We start from the raw sequence: 15963 nt of genomic DNA, 5'->3' as shown, positions 1-15963 counted from the left end.
GGTTCTATCTACCAAGTGTAATCTCAATCACCACTACTCCAATATCCAATTGGTAAGTTTTAAGAAATTATTTACTATAAATTCAGTTCAAACATAGGAGGGTGAAATCGGCTCAAAGTAAAATGAGGTCGGGTCAATAAGTCAGTAAACACTATGGGTGAATTGAATCATGAGTTGTTATTGGATTGGTCATATTAGGTATTTGTTGCGATGAACAAGTTTTGGGTTGTTAAAGAACAAGCCAATAACAGCCAACAGGTCAGGTTCCCTTTAGGTTGGGTCTATAATGAGGCAAGTGCTATTCGGGATGTCTTAGGTTCGTTCAAATCTAAGATTATTGGATTTAATCAGTTTCAATTGATTTGATCTAGTGTTATGGATTACCAGGGTCCAGATAAATTAAACCTTTAATCCCCATTCGATGTCTAGATAAGTATATTACTCTTTAATGGATTTACAGCTACAATAAGGTCCATGCCATTAAGCCATTTATATCAAGGAGAGTAGTTGGTGGGAGAATATATAAACCACTAAGATCAGCTAGCTGGAGTTGGAAGAACATCTGCAGAGCTAAAACAGGAACTAAAAGACTGCTTTATGTAGGTGCATTGGGCTAAAAATGGGCTTAAATATAGCATGACTAAGGGAAATAAAGGGTTGCACAAAGGTTTTTCTAAAGTCTCGTGGTGTGCTTGGGTTTGGAACAGCCGAACAGATTTAACATTCCTAAGCACGTTCTTATTGCCTGGATGAAAACCAGATAAATTGTTCCGGTTTGTTGTGTGGCCGTGCTGATGAGTCCAGTGGTTGAAAGAGCGGCGAGATAAGGTGGATGCTGAAAGCTTCTGAAGTTGAGCTTCCTATTGACATTACCATCTCCATAAGGCCTCACTCATCTCTAAATCCATCGATTGAGACAATGAGATCACAAGCACATTGATAGACTAGTCATGAATTTACCAAGTAATGAAGATCTTGAAACGGGGCAAAACAAGGTAGACCCAAATTCATAATGGTACAGTCAAGGCAAATGAAGGATGAGAGTGAGAACGATAATGTTTCTTACCCAAACTTGTTCCATACAACTCTACAAAACCCATATATAAAAAACAAATCTGTTCAGAGCAGGAAACTTCAAAAATATATTAATACAAATCTGTACAAAAAAATAAATTGAACTGTGATTTCATTGCTGAAAATCAACCATATTGTTGAGCCAATTAACTCAACCAAGGACAACATTTCTTAACAAAAACAACAGAATAGATCTAATAACATCAATATTTTTCAATTCCGGAACAATATCAAATTCAAACAGCAATAACTAAGATAAAGAATCAACACAATTAAAATTGCAAATTAGCAAATATTTAATACATATATTTCACATTTACCATCAAATCTCAGATTACATCGAAACTCAAAGTAGAAATCTAAAACCCTAAAACATACGGAGTAATAAAGTCTAACCACCAAACCCGTAGAGAGTACGGCCCTGCCTCTTAAGAGCGTAGACAACATCCATAGCAGTAACAGTCTTACGGCGAGCGTGCTCAGTGTAAGTAACAGCATCTCTAATCACATTCTCCAAAAATATCTTCAATACACCACGAGTTTCCTCGTAAATAAGGCCGCTGATCCTCTTGACTCCTCCTCGCCTCGCCAAACGACGAATGGCGGGCTTAGTAATACCTTGGATGTTATCCCTCAAAACCTTCCTGTGCCTCTTTGCTCCTCCCTTTCCTAACCCCTTTCCTCCCTTCCCTCTTCCTGACATTTTCTTGCTCTCGCTTTTGAGTTTACGAATTCGGGTTTTTTGAATTTGTATTGGATTATTGGTGGAGGTTGATGTTTTGATTGTGGTGGGAAATTAGATTTGGGGAGGGTTTATATAAGGAGGCTGTTGAAATATTTTGAATATTTGGTTTTGGAGGGAATTGTTGATTTTGTTTATAATCACTTGCAGCCATTGGATGTGGTTTAATCTGACGGTAGATGAGATCGATCCGTGTGAAGAGTTTTGCCAAGTTTAAGACCGTTGATGATTTTAATCTAATGGTTTGCCTTTTGTATAATTTTTAAAGTAATCTATGTTCGGATTTACTGTTTGTCCTGCTGCTGAGTTTTACTCAAGTTCTATACTCCGCAAAAAAAAAAAAAAAAAAAAAAAAAAAAAAAAGAAAAAAAATATGGAGTAGAGTACTTCGTGCTATACGCCTATACTGTTTACAATGACTCCGTATTTTGTTAGCTGATAAGTTTAGAAAAAATAATTACTCGTATATGTAGTACTCGTATATAAGATGCTCAAGTTTTTTTTTTTTTTTTTTTTTTTTTTTTTCCGGTAATACTTCGTACTGTTTTTTTTTTTTTTTTTTGAAACATCGCACTGTATTAATTATTTTTAATTGTTGACTTTTTTTGCTTATTTAAAATTATTTTTAATCAATTGACATAATTTTATAAATTAAAACTTATTTTTAATAGATTAAACTTATTTACTGATTAAATTATGGATCGAGAAAATAGGGAGAAGGTGTAGACTTAGGGACGAGATATAAATTTTCAATTCTTAGACCTTAAAAATATATTTTGGACTTGATCGGTATTTGGTTTTAAAATATGCAAAATAACATTTCGGGCCTTGTTCTTTTGAGTTTATGGGAAGAGCAGAGCATATTTCAGGATAGCAGAGCAGATTTCAATATTTCGGGCCTTGTTCTTTTGAGTTTATGGGAAGAGCAGAGCATACTTCAGGATAGCAGAGCAGATTTCAATATTATTATTAATACTATTATTAATGTTATTATTATTATTATTATTATTATTATTATTATTATTATTATTATTATTATTATTATTACTATTATTAAGGTTATTATTGTTGTTGTTGTTGTTGTTGTTGTTGTTGTTGTTGTTGTTGTTGTTGTTGTTGTTGTTGTTGTTGTTGTTGTTGTTGTTGTTGTTGTTGTTGTTGTTGTTGTTGTTGTTGTTGTTGTTATTATTATTATTATTATTATTATTATTATTATTATTACTACTATTACTATTATTAAGTGCATATACTATTGATTTAGGTGAGTGAGAACATAAATATATGTATACCATATTTAACATATGTTAATAGTAGAAAGATAAAATATAACGGTTTATTGATATTTATTTCACAAAAATTTTAAAATAAAATGATTTAATGAGTAATAATGATTTTACTTATAAATTTGTCTTAATCATATATTTTTTAACCCTAAAAATAATAATGATATACAAAGTACTAATTGAAAACAATTTCTTTTTTAATTCTTAAATTGTATGGAAAGATTTGATAAATAATTCAACTCAATGAACTAACAATCAATACCCACATACATAAAATGTTTCTACACATTGTGATTCTAATATTAAATGTTTATAAAAGAAATTGTTATTATTATTATTATTATTTATTTATTTGAAAGAATTGTTATAATTATTAGAAATTATTAATTAATAATATTATTAAATATTAATTCTTAATAATTTGAATTATTAAATATTAATAATGATAACGATTATGATTAATTATTATGATTAATAAATATTAATTATTATTAATATTAATAATTATTAAAATTATTTTTAATATTAATAATTATTAAAATTATTCAAAATAATAAATTATCATCATCAATACAATATTAATTATTATTATTTTTATTATTAATTATTATTTGAAAATAGAGCAGTGCAGAGTAGAGCAGAGCATAGCAGATTTATTTTGAGCAGAGCAGCTTTAAAAAAGGGGCCTTAGAGATAAATTATTTCCTACAATATGCTAGGAAAATTTCTATATTAATTATCTATATTTAGTTATTTACACTTGTATATTAAATATATTCTAAGAGGAAATTTACTTGCCAAGCGACACACAAACCTCGAGTTTCAAAAATAAATGCCTTGATACTCCGTACTTCATATTCTCTTTTACAAAGAAAAATAAAAACGTATTGAACAATAATGTAAAAGGTAAGATTTATTTAAGAAAAGAAGATTGAATCATGTATTGACCCAGTCATTGCCCGAGCCAAAATAATATTTAAGCAATAACAGCTGCAGCGTTTTTGTACTTACATAGATCCAAATTGATTTAGGGTACGTTCTATTCACCTAATTTTCTCTTATCTGAACTTAACAGAATTATTAGAACTTATCTGAACTCAACTGCACCTATTTGAACTCAGAACTTATTAAACATATTTTAGTTGTAATTTGAACTTCTTATCATAATTTATATTTTCTTAAACTGAACTTATTTTTCTTAAACTGAATTTATCAGACCTGAAACAAGTGAATATAAGGTGAATAAAATAGACCTTAAACTGTATTTAGGATTGGTAAAGGCATAGCAAAATCGATCCAATGTTCAAATCTTAAATTCTAAATTTTTAATTTTAATCCGATCCAATTCAATCTAGTCTAGTACTCGTATAGTCTTGGAAAGGTGAACAAAACCTCGCTTAGGCGGTTCCGCCTCAATCACCTATTCACCTCTACTATTGGGCCATTGTCCTCTTTAATTTAACAATTTTCTTCCCCATCATTTGAACCTTTCGTAAACAACAACCAACTCTCACTTCACTTGCCAACTAAATGCTTTTCAACCCTCAAACTTTCATCTCTCTCCTCAAATCCCATTGCATCTCCATTTCCACCACCATCACCACCACCTCCGCCGCTTCCTCCACCTTCTTCAACCACCAACAATGGCGGAGCATCACCAAAGTTCGCCTAAAATGGGTGAAGAACAAAACTATCGACCATATTATCGACAAAGAGACCGATCTCAAAGCTGCCATGCTTCTCAAAGACGCCATTAAACGTTCTTCAACTTCCTTCATTACTGCCCGAACAGTCTCCGATTGGCAGAAGCTTCTAGGTCTTACTGTCCCTGTTCTTCGATTTCTTCGAAGGTATCCTACTCTTTTTCACGAATTTCCTCATTCTCGTTACCCTAATTTGCCCTGCTTTAAGCTTACTGATTTTGCTGTTACATTAGATCAACAAGAACACTTAGTTTATCAAAATGATGAATTGGGTATTGTTGAAAGGCTTTGTAAATTGCTTATGATGACGAAATCTAAGGGGGCGCCATTGCAATCGATTTATCCTTTGAAATGGGATTTAGGGTTACCGGATAATTTTGAGAAATTGATTGTTTCGAAGTATCCGAATCATTTTAGGGTTTTAAAGGGGAATAATGGGTTACCCTTTTTGAGTCTTGTAGAATGGAGGGAAGAACTTGCTGTTTCTGCCTTGGAAAAGAGTGGTGAGAAGAGAATAGAATTAGGGAATGATTATAGGGAGTTTAAGAAGGGGCAAACCGCTTTAGCATTCGCAATGAGCTTTCCAAAGGGGTATGGGTATCAAAAGAAGGTTAAGGCTTGGATGGAGGAGTTTCAGAAGTTGCCATATGTATCGCCTTATGAGGATTCTACGAGGCTCGATCCTACGAGCGAGCTTATGGAGAAACGGATTGTTGGGTTGTTGCATGAGTTTTTGAGCATGACTATTCATAAGAAGACTAAGAGGAATTATTTGAGAAGTTTGAGAGAGGAATTGAATCTTCCTCATAGGTTTACTCGGATTTTTACTAGGTATCCGGGGATTTTCTATCTGTCTTTGAAGTGTAAGACAACAACTGTTACTCTGAAAGAAGGGTATCGAAAGGGTAGATTACTTAGTCCTCATCCACTGGTCCGTATTAGGGATAAGTTTTACCATGTGATGAGAACGGGGCTACTTCATCGTGGTAAGGGTGTGAACTTTTTGTCGCCACAGGACTGCTTGCTGGATAATGCTGGAGATGGAAATGGAGAAGAATCAGAAGACTGTGAAAATATGGAGGGGGAGGAGCATGAGATGGAAGAAGAATGTTGGGATGAGGAAACATCAAGTTTGGAGGAAGAATCTGATGAGTAGCTGCAAGCATTAGTTTTTGCTACTTAAGTTATCATACATTTAGGACTCACGAGTTAGAAAACCGGTAATGAAGAAATGTGATACGTATTATACGTCAACTTATCATCTTTTGGTTCGTTAAGCTTGCAGTTGTCCGGGGAGTTTTATTTACTAGCTTCATCACTACAGAAATGTTCACCATCTCTACCTATTTTCTATTGCAGTCTGTAGGATACACCGATACACTAATGTTCTTCTGCTTGGTGGCTAGAAGATGTGTACCCTGCTTGTGTGCTTGGTCACGTTTTATAAAGTAGATTCATCCTGCTTCAGACTGCCTGATACTGACCCATTTTCTGATCAATGTTTGTACTCCAAAATGAGACATTTTTAGATTTGTGGTTAATCAATATTACAATCTCCGACTCTGAGGAATAAACTGAGCACAGAAGTTCTATTTTTATGCACTTCTTTATTTATTGTTGAGCAGCAGTGCATATCTCTTATTGCGTTCACATCAGACCCCTCTATCTGCTGAAGGACATTTAAGCAGAGGCATTGGGCAATAATTTTAGCTCTTCAAACTGCTGTAACTCCGCCAGTGGGTTTCCCGCTGCCAGTCCCAAGCCTGGATAAAGGAGGAGGGTTACGGTAGGCCAGTGACAGCCAGTATAAAACTTCGTCACATCCCATGACATGAGCCAAACAGATATTTTCGTGGGGGCGTTCCCTACTCAGCGACGCGCTGCACTTCCTAGACCCGGGTGTAGTGATAAGTATGCAAGGGTTGCTAGGTCGTCGCCCAGAAGCGACGCGCCACATTGCCCGAGTGTGGTGTCAAATGAGCAAGGGCGTGCCATTGGGGCGTTCCCTACTGAGCGACGCGCTGCACTTCCCAGACCCGGGTGCAGTGATAAGTATGTAAGGGTTGCTAGGTCGTCGCCCAGAAGCGACGCGCCATATTGCCCAATTGTGGTGTCAAATAATCAAGGACTTGGAGTTGGGATCAGGAGGGAGCGTGGGAGAAAAGAATTTAGTTTGCGGATTGGTTCTTGGAATGTGGGGTCTCTTACGGGAAAATCAGCAGAATTGGTAGAAGTAATGAAAAGACGACGCGTGAACATCATGTGCCTCCAAGAGACAAGATGGACAGGAGAAGGAGCTCGAGGCTTGGTTTTGGGGTATAAGGTATGGTATGTTGGGCAAGAAACGAGCCACAGAACAAGGAATGGTGGAGCTAGGAACGGAGTTGGTGTGGTTCTCGATGAGAGGTTGGCAAAAGAGGTGATCGAGGTCTATCGGAAGAACGATAGGTTGATAAGGCTGAAGTTGCTATGTGGCAAGGAGATTGTGAATGTTATCAGTGCTTATGCTCCCCAAGTGGGTTTAGATGCAGAAGAGAAACGACAATTTTGGGAGGACCTAGACGAGGTGGTGCAGGGTGTCCACCACTCAGAGAAGTTATATATTGGAGGGGATCTAAATGGGCACGTTGGGGCGAGCCGAGATGGCTATGAGAGTGTCCATGGAGGCTTTGGGTATGGGCAGAGGGACGCCGGTGGTGAAGCTATTATGGATTTTGCCCAATCATATGATTTAATTTTGGCTAATACTTGGTTTAAGAAGAGGGATTCACACTTGATAACTTTTCGGAATGGAGCAAATGCAACTCAAATAGACTTCCTGCTCACAAGGAGCATAGATAGACAAAGTTGCATAAACTGTAAGGTTATCCCAGGGGAGAGTGTGGTCACCCAACACCGGCTATTGGTAATGACTATTCGTCTGAAAGAGAAGGCGAAGAAAAAAGTTAGACAAGAAGAACCAAGGATAAGATGGTGGACCCTAAGGGATGCAAAAGCTAAGGTTTTTACAGAAAAGGTAATTGAAGAAGCGGATTGGGATGGAGAGGTGGATCCGGACATGACCTGGTTACGAATGAAGAACTGTTTCCTAAGAGTGGCCAAAGAGGTCTTAGGGGAAGTAAGGGGAAGAACTTCGGTACAGAGAGATACTTCGTGGTGGAATGAAGAGGTGAAAGCAGTAATTAAGCAAAAAAGGGAATGCTATCAAGCCTTAGGAAAATGTAGGAGTGATGAAACCTTTGCAGCGTATAAGGAGGCTAAGAGTAAGGCAAAGGCAGCTGTTCGCCAAGCAAAAGAAAAGGCATATCAGGAGGTTTATGAAAAGCTTGATTCCAAGGAGAGAGAAAGGATCATTTATAAGATGGCAAAGAGAAGACAAGAGGCAAGGAAGGATATTGGCATGGTGAAGTGTGTCAAAGATAAGAACCAAATGGTCCTAGTGCAAGAGGAGGGCATCAAGGACAGGTGGAAGGGGTACTTCGATGAATTATTTAATGGAAGTAATGGAGTTGTGATAGGAGATACCTCTATGAGTGATGAAGAAATCAACATGGAGTATGTGCGAAGGATTAGGAGAGTAGAGGTGGAGATTGCACTGAGGAAGATGAAACCTAAGAAGGCGGTTGGCCCTGATGGGGTACCGATAGAGGTGTGGAGGTGTTTGGGTAAGATTGGTATTGATTGGTTAACAAACCTTTTCAACAAGATATGGACGGCTACAAGGATCCCACAAGATTGGAGGAAGAGCACCTTGGTCCCGGTTTATAAAAACAAAGGAGACGCTCAAGATTGTTCTAACTATCGAGGAATTAAGCTTATGAGCCATACTATGAAGTTGTGGGAAAGGGTGATTGAACAAAGGTTGAGGGCATGCACAAGCATTTCAGATAACCAATTTGGTTTTATGCCTGGGAGATCTACTATGGAGGCAATCCATTTGATAAGACAAATGATGGAGTTTTATAGGGTAAAGAAGAAAGATCTTCATATGGTCTTTATTGATTTAGAGAAGGCATATGACAAGGTGCCAAGAGAGATACTTTGGTGGGCAATGTTGAAGAAAGGTATCCCACGAAGGTATGTAGACCTAGTTAAGGATATGTATCGGGATGTGTCAACAAATGTGAGGACATGCGGAGGGTTGACAAAAGATTTCCCTATTACAATCGGATTGCATCAAGGGTCTGCATTAAGCCCTTTTCTTTTTGCAACGGTTCTAGACGAATTAACTAGACCAATTCAAGATGAGGTTCCATGGTGTATGCTGTTCGCAGATGATATCGTTTTGGTGGATGAGACTAAGGATGGGGTTAATGTCAAGTTGGAGCAATGGAGGCAAAGGTTGGAATCTAGAGGGTTTAAGCTAAGTCGGAGTAAGACTGAATATTTGGTATGTCGTTTTGGCACTCAGAGGGGGACAAGCAATGAAGTGGTGAGTTTGGATGGAAAGGATTTGACCATGAGTGAATGTTTTAAGTACCTAGGGTCGATCATCCAGAAGAATGGTGACATTGATCAAGACGTGACCCACAGGATTAAGTCAGGGTGGCTTAAATGGAGAGCGGCCACGGGAGTGCTATGCGACCGCAGCATTCCCTTAAAGTTGAAGGGAAAATTCTACAGGACTGCCATAAGACCAGTGTTGCTCTATGGTACAGAATGTTAGGCTTCTAAGAAAGAGCATATTAAAAAGATGGAGGTTACGGAAATGCGCATGTTAAGGTGGATGTGTGGAAACACTTTAAGAGATAGAATCAGAAATGAGGTTATTCGCAAGAAAGTAGGTGTGGCGGGCATTGTAGATAAATTAAGGGAAAATCGTCTGCGTTGGTTTGGACATGTAAGACGGAGACCCGAGGGTGCACCGGTGCGAAGAGTGGAAGAGTGGGACCATGGAGGGATTAAACGAGGAAGAGGGAGACCAAAGATGACTTGGTTGGAAGGAGTGAGGAAGGATATGAAGTGCATGGATTTACGTGAGGATGAAGTTTTGGATCGTAAGGGATGGAGGAGAAAGATTTATGTTGATGACTACACGGAATAATCAAATTTGGTTCATGTTAGCCGACCCCACTTTTGGGATTAAGGCTTTGATTGATTGATTGATTGATTGAAACTGCTGTATCCATAAAACAATACTCCGTAGTCCAATTTGGCTTACTCCTATGTATTAATGAGTATTCTATAGTGTTTTTTTGTTTTTTTTTTTTTGGTTGTAAGAGCATTGCCACTAGTGGGCATTTTTTTGGTTGCCCAATCTCTCTCTAACCACTTTCTCACTCCTCCTCCCCATGGGCATTTTCTTGGTCATTTTTACTCTACACCAATGGTCATAAATTATAATCCCCACCATTCTCTCTCCTATTTTTAACCCTATACCCCACCAATATTTATCTCTCCTACACATCATTAAATTTGTAATTTAGTATTTCTTAATTTTATTGTTAACATAATGTATGTATTGATTAAATTATTTATGAATAGTACAATATTAATTATTTTTAATATTAATTTTTGCAAAATGTATTTTTTAATAAAATAATAATATTTATTCTTAACTAAATTTTTTTATTGGTTAAATTATTTATGAGTACAATATTAATTATTTGTGTCATTATTTTATGTGAAATTTCATTTTTCATTAGTACAACATTAACGATTACAACATTGGAACATAATGATCGTACACCAATCATACAAACCAAATAAATTAACGATTACAAAACTATTTATTCATTACGACCGTATTTTTGCCAAATATGCTCAACTAAATCATCTTTCAAAGAAAAATGGGTTTGGCTATCACGCAGGGTAATTCTTCTTTGAATATACGCGTCAAAATCAACGTTTGGTGGTCGGCCAACGTCAAATTCGAAAGGCTCGTTGTTATTCACTGTGGCACTTGTACTCGGACCGGACCTTGCTCTATGAAGCTGAGGGCGATCTTCTTCGTAATACCTTCTCAAAACTTCGGCACGAGTGTAATTGTGTCGTTCATCCTCGACAATCATGTTGTGCATAATGATACAAGCTTTCATTATGTCGCTCAAAATGTCTTCGTCGAAAGCAAGTGAAGGTTGTCGTAATATGGCAAACCTAGCCTGTAGAACTCCAAACGCACGTTCAACGTCTTTCCGAGCTGCAGCTTGTTTATCTGCAAATAACTTGTCCTTTTGGAGTTGAGGATATGTGATACCTTGTATAAATGTTGCCCAGTTCGGATATATACCATCTGTTAAGTAGTATCCCATGTTGTACTCATGGCCGTTTACCATAAAACTAATTGGTGGTGCCCGACCTTTCAAAACATCGTCAAACACCGGAGAGCGGTATAGGACGTTCAGATCATTACAAGAGCCGGGTATTCCAAAAAATGCATGCCAAATCCATAAATCTTGATCCGCAACAGCTTCGAGGATAAGGGTTGCATTCTTGCTACGACCTGCGTATTGTGCTTTCCAAGCCATAGGACAGTTCTTCCACTCCCAGTGCATGCAGTCGATGCTACCGATCATGCCCGGGAATCCACGCATTTCATTTTGGTGAAGGATTCTCCTTAAATCTTCATCTGTTGGACTTCTTAAGTACTCGGCCTCGAAATGCTTGATCACCCCTTGAGTAAAATGTTGCATTGATTTTCTAGATGTTGTTTGACCCATGCGTATGTATTCATCTACGGCATCCGGAGCAACACCGTACGCTAACATTCTTATTGCAGCGGTGCATTTCTGCAGAGGTGATAAGCCAAGCCTACCAGCTGCATTCCTACGCTGCTGGAAGAACGGATCGCCCTCAACCACTTTATTCATAATCCGACAGAATAAAGGTTTGTGCATTCGAAATCGACGACGAAACTGATTTTCGGAATACACAGGATTTATTGCAAAGTAATCATTGTACAATTGCAAATGCCCTTTCTCCCTTTCTCTATCTCCCCTATGCTGCGGGACTGTTTCATCTTCATTTACGATCTCGGTCTCGGATGGAGGTGGTTGAGGAAGCATTATGTTAGGTAAGTGATTTGTGACAAATTCGTCAACTAGATTATCAAATTCCGCATATTGATCTGAATCAGAAGAATTTGAGCTTGAGGTTGAGCTTATGGAAAACATTTTTTGTGTTTGGTTTTTGAATGTTTTGATGTTGTGGAAGAATGGATTTCACACCTTTAAATAGGAAATGTTATCGGTGCATGTCCTTCAACTGAGTGTGAACTGACTACTCAATGTATAGTAAAAACAAAATACATGACTACTCAATGGTTGTATAAAGCAAAAACTGCAATTGGACTTGACTACTCAATGGTTGTATAAAACAAAAAATGCAATTGGACGTGACTACTCAATGGTTGTATAAAACAAACACTGCAATTGGACTTGACTACTCAATGGTTGTATAAAGCAAACACTGCAATTTGATAAATTTTTGGAACATAATTAATAATATAAATTAATTCATTGCAACATAAAATAAAGGGAATACTTGAAATCATAATACATAATAAACTACTCTACTTTCCACCATACACTTGTTTAATTAGTTCCTCCTTCCACGCTTCTTCAGTTGGTGTAAGTGGCGTCGTTTTGGACATAATTGCTTGCAACATATCAAATTTCATCTTCTTCTCTTGTAATTCGACCTGTTTGTTTTTCCTCTTTTCCTTTTCCCTTTCAAGCTCCAACCTTTGCTGCCGTAAATTTGCCTCAAAGCTTCTTACTTCAGTACAAGCCTGTATCTGTTCACCAATACTTAAAATTGCACTATCATGAGCAATAGCTTTTCCCTTACGCTTAGCCTTTGCTTTTTTTACCCCGTCGGGTCTGGGAATACCTCCTGATGAAAACCCACCAACGGGAATATCTCCTTCAGCTTCACTGTCAGTTCTCGATCTCTTTCCACTTCCACTGCTATCCTCGGTGTCCCCTTCCGGACGCAGTTGACAATCCTGTCGTTCCTTTAGTGACAATGCCCATCTGAGTTTCGGCCTCCACTTTGGGTCATTCTTTATCATTTCCCAAGCGTGGGGAAAAACAAAATTGTGTGGTGGTTTGGCTGATATATGGAACAACTTCGAGGCCTTTTGAATTCGATCAACTTCGTTGAATCCACTTCCAGTTAGCGGACCCGCTTCATCATAACAACTTGTCCATAACAGTACATCTGCCGCCATCCTTCTCCAACGGTTCTCCAAACTCTTCGCATTTCTGGGTGGTAGTATTTCTGGCTTCTTAGCTTGAACCATGTCGTACGCCGCAGATATTTGTCGCCAAAGTTCAGCAGCTTTCATGCCCGTACCCACTATCGCATTTCCACTATATTTTAAATATAGCCCAATAAGAGCTTCATCTTCTGCAACTGACCAAATACGACTAGCTTTAGCGAGTTGTTGGTTGGAACCCACCCGCATTCTTTGAGTCGACGGAGGGTATTGAGGTGTCTCAGGCACATTTTCTTCTTGGCTATCATCGTACTGAGAGTTACTTCCTTGGTAGACAGGAGGTGATTGCTCGTAATCAGTGTTTTCAGTTGGAATTTGTGGAGGTATTTCAAGTTGTGGAGGTATTTGTTGTTGTGGAGGATTTTGCAGATTGGTGTTGCTCAATCTTTGTAGGAAAAGTTGGAATTGAGGTTGATTCATGAAATTCTCATCAAAATCATTACAATTTTGAGAAAGTATTGAGTAAAAGGGGTTATTGGGATCCATTTTTTTTTTTTTGGATTAATTTCAAAAACTAACACAATAATAACAATAATAATAATAACTATTATAATAATAATAATAATAATAATAATAATTATTATTATTATTATTATTATAATAATAATAATAATAATAATAATAATAGTAATAACAACAATAATAACGAACAACAGTAATAATATTAATAAGCTAAAATAAGAACAATAATAATTATACTTCCAACAATAATAATAATAATAATATTTATTGTAATAATAATAATAATATTTATTTTAATAATAATAATAATAATAATAATAATTTTAATAATATTAAAAGGATGACTAATTATGAGGGAGAAATTGAGAAAAAAAGATAAATACAACAAATTTATGTGAATTTTGAAAATATGAAAATATAGGCAAAATGGGTCTCTATTTGTAGAGAATTTTTTTTTCTAGCCGTTGGTATATTTTTTTTTTTTTTTTTTAATTTTATAACCCCAAAATTACCGTTACAAGTATATTACCGTTGCAATTAGGAGAAAATCGGTGATTGGTCCAAATACCCTGACAGGACGCGTGGCAGCGCCTGATTGGGCGTGCTGACGCGCCTGTCAAGGCTGCAAAAATCATTTTTTTTTGCTTTTCGAACCCTCAAAACGCAGCGTTTTGAGGTTTTGCTAAGCGTAAGCTTCCTCAAAACGCTGCGTTTTGAGGAGTGCTTAGCAAAAAAAAATTATACTTGCAGCTGTTTCGTGGGGCCCACTTCTTCTTGGTCAGTTTTTTAATTTTGCCCAAACTTTGATCAAAATCTGATTTGCCCATGGGCATTTCTCATTTTGACCATTGGTGGGGAGTTATTTTTTTTTATTAAAACCCAAAAAATGCCCATGGGCATTTTTCTCCCCACTAGTGGCAATGCAAGCATGGTTTTACTATGCCATTTACAGATTTACTACTTAGTTTTCAGGATACCTATGTGGCCATGTAAGAATTGCACTGCAATCTGAAGGTTAATGTTATCCTTTACTGCCTATTGTAACACACTTGAAGTAGGGAGATGAACCCAGGATACTAGTGTAATACAAGTATTAGACAAATTATAGGCATGTGATAATTGACATTAACCATGCAGTTTTATGGTAATTTCTTGCTGGACCAGTAAAGCTTTATGAACTACTATTATCTTTTTGTTAACTCATTATAATTATGTTGTTCATCATGTATAAGTAATGAACAGTGGTTAGAGTGAAGTGAATGAGCAATAGTTCCACCGTATGTAGATTAGTTTATCATTTTAATTGATACATATGTTAGTTTATCATTTTAATTGATACATATGTGAAGGTACAACTTTGACCATAAATATATGTAATTCTATACTTAATATTAGTTTAACTTGTAAAAATTTTATGAAGACGAATCTAACAAAAGTTAACATACATAGTATTAACATTTGTTTTTTTTTTTTTAAAGAATACATTTGACTTTTATGTATTAATAAAAAAATCGAGTTAAATTGCACTAAAATTTGTTATCTTAAAGACATGTCATTATTTTCCTTTTTCAAATTTGTTTTGGGGATTCTTGCTTTCTCTTTAAGAATATTTATTTTCTTCCAACTTTCATGCCCCTCAAATATAAATTTCTGTTTTAAAAAAATACATGTAGCCTCTAAGGCATAGAAGTATGATTTATTGATTTGATATAGTGAAAAAGTTAATAAAAGCAAATGAAAAAGTTCGCTAAAACTGCAAACAAAGAACACCATAATGGCTTTTGTTCTTCGCATTAATAAGTTATAAAAAGTTGACTATACTCTTCTCTGAGAAATTGAGAATCATGGTGAAGTAGTAGCTAAAAAATTTAAAAAATAAATAAATAAAAAAATTGTCCACATTGCCTCAAGCACATCCCTTTTCTAAAAACGTGTATAAAACTATAAATAGCAAAGATACAAAACTTTAATGACCCCAATAGCAAAAATGACTACCTAAAGGCTAGCAACAAAATTGACCACCATAGCAAAGATGCAAAACTTTAATGTAACAATATAGATGTTATATGCACTATTCAAATGACTACTTAAATTTAGAAAATCCAGGGTAAGGCTAATTAGAGAGCGCTATTCTAAATGATTACCTAGAGGCTAGCAACAAAATTGACCACCATAGCAAAGATGCAAAACTTTAATGTACCGATATAGATGTTATATGCACCATTCAAATGACTACCTAAATTTAGATATTCAGGGTAAGGCTAATTAGAGAGCGCTATTCTAATTGCGGATGGCAAAGCATCAACTGAAGGCACAAATTTTTTTTTAAAAAAATCAATCTATTAGAGTAAATCTGATAGATATGCCTAAGAGTTTTCAACTTCGCTAACTCTAAATTGTAATGATACAAAATCGAGTAAAAGATGGCAACTCTTTCCTAATATTCATCCCAACCAATAGGCTGATGCCCAGTACGAAGAA

General features: G+C 36.3%; 2 protein-coding genes across 2 annotated transcripts; one reads left to right on the top strand and one right to left on the bottom strand.

Moving 5' to 3' along the window:
- Positions 1 to 1304: 1304 nt before the first annotated feature.
- On the bottom strand, positions 1305 to 1828 carry LOC145630872 (histone H4). Its single transcript, XM_081683003.1, has one exon. It carries the CDS (start codon positions 1775 to 1777, stop codon positions 1466 to 1468), a length of 312 nt encoding a protein of 103 aa, XP_081539129.1. The 5' UTR covers positions 1778 to 1828; the 3' UTR covers positions 1305 to 1465.
- Positions 1829 to 4587: 2759 nt separating this feature from the next.
- On the top strand, positions 4588 to 6423 carry LOC145630871 (protein WHAT'S THIS FACTOR 9, mitochondrial-like). Its single transcript, XM_081683002.1, has one exon. The coding sequence runs from the start codon at positions 4630 to 4632 to the stop codon at positions 5956 to 5958; it is 1329 nt and encodes a 442-aa protein (XP_081539128.1). The 5' UTR covers positions 4588 to 4629; the 3' UTR covers positions 5959 to 6423.
- The last annotated feature ends 9540 nt before the right edge of the window (positions 6424 to 15963 follow it).

This window comes from Chenopodium album, chromosome 5 (assembly GCF_948465745.1).
Source record: "Chenopodium album chromosome 5, dcCheAlbu1.1, whole genome shotgun sequence".
In the NCBI taxonomy this organism is placed as follows: Eukaryota; Viridiplantae; Streptophyta; class Magnoliopsida; order Caryophyllales; family Amaranthaceae; genus Chenopodium; species Chenopodium album.
The sequence above is the reverse complement of the archived record's forward strand: the minus strand, read 5'-3'. Positions and strand labels throughout refer to the sequence as shown.

What these genes read in the sequence shown, in the direction of transcription:
- LOC145630872 (XM_081683003.1), bottom strand. Translation starts at nt 1,777, where the DNA reads ATGTCAGGAAGAGGGAAGGGAGGAAAGGGGTTAGGAAAGGGAGGAGCA.
- LOC145630871 (XM_081683002.1), top strand. Translation starts at nt 4,630, where the DNA reads ATGCTTTTCAACCCTCAAACTTTCATCTCTCTCCTCAAATCCCATTGC.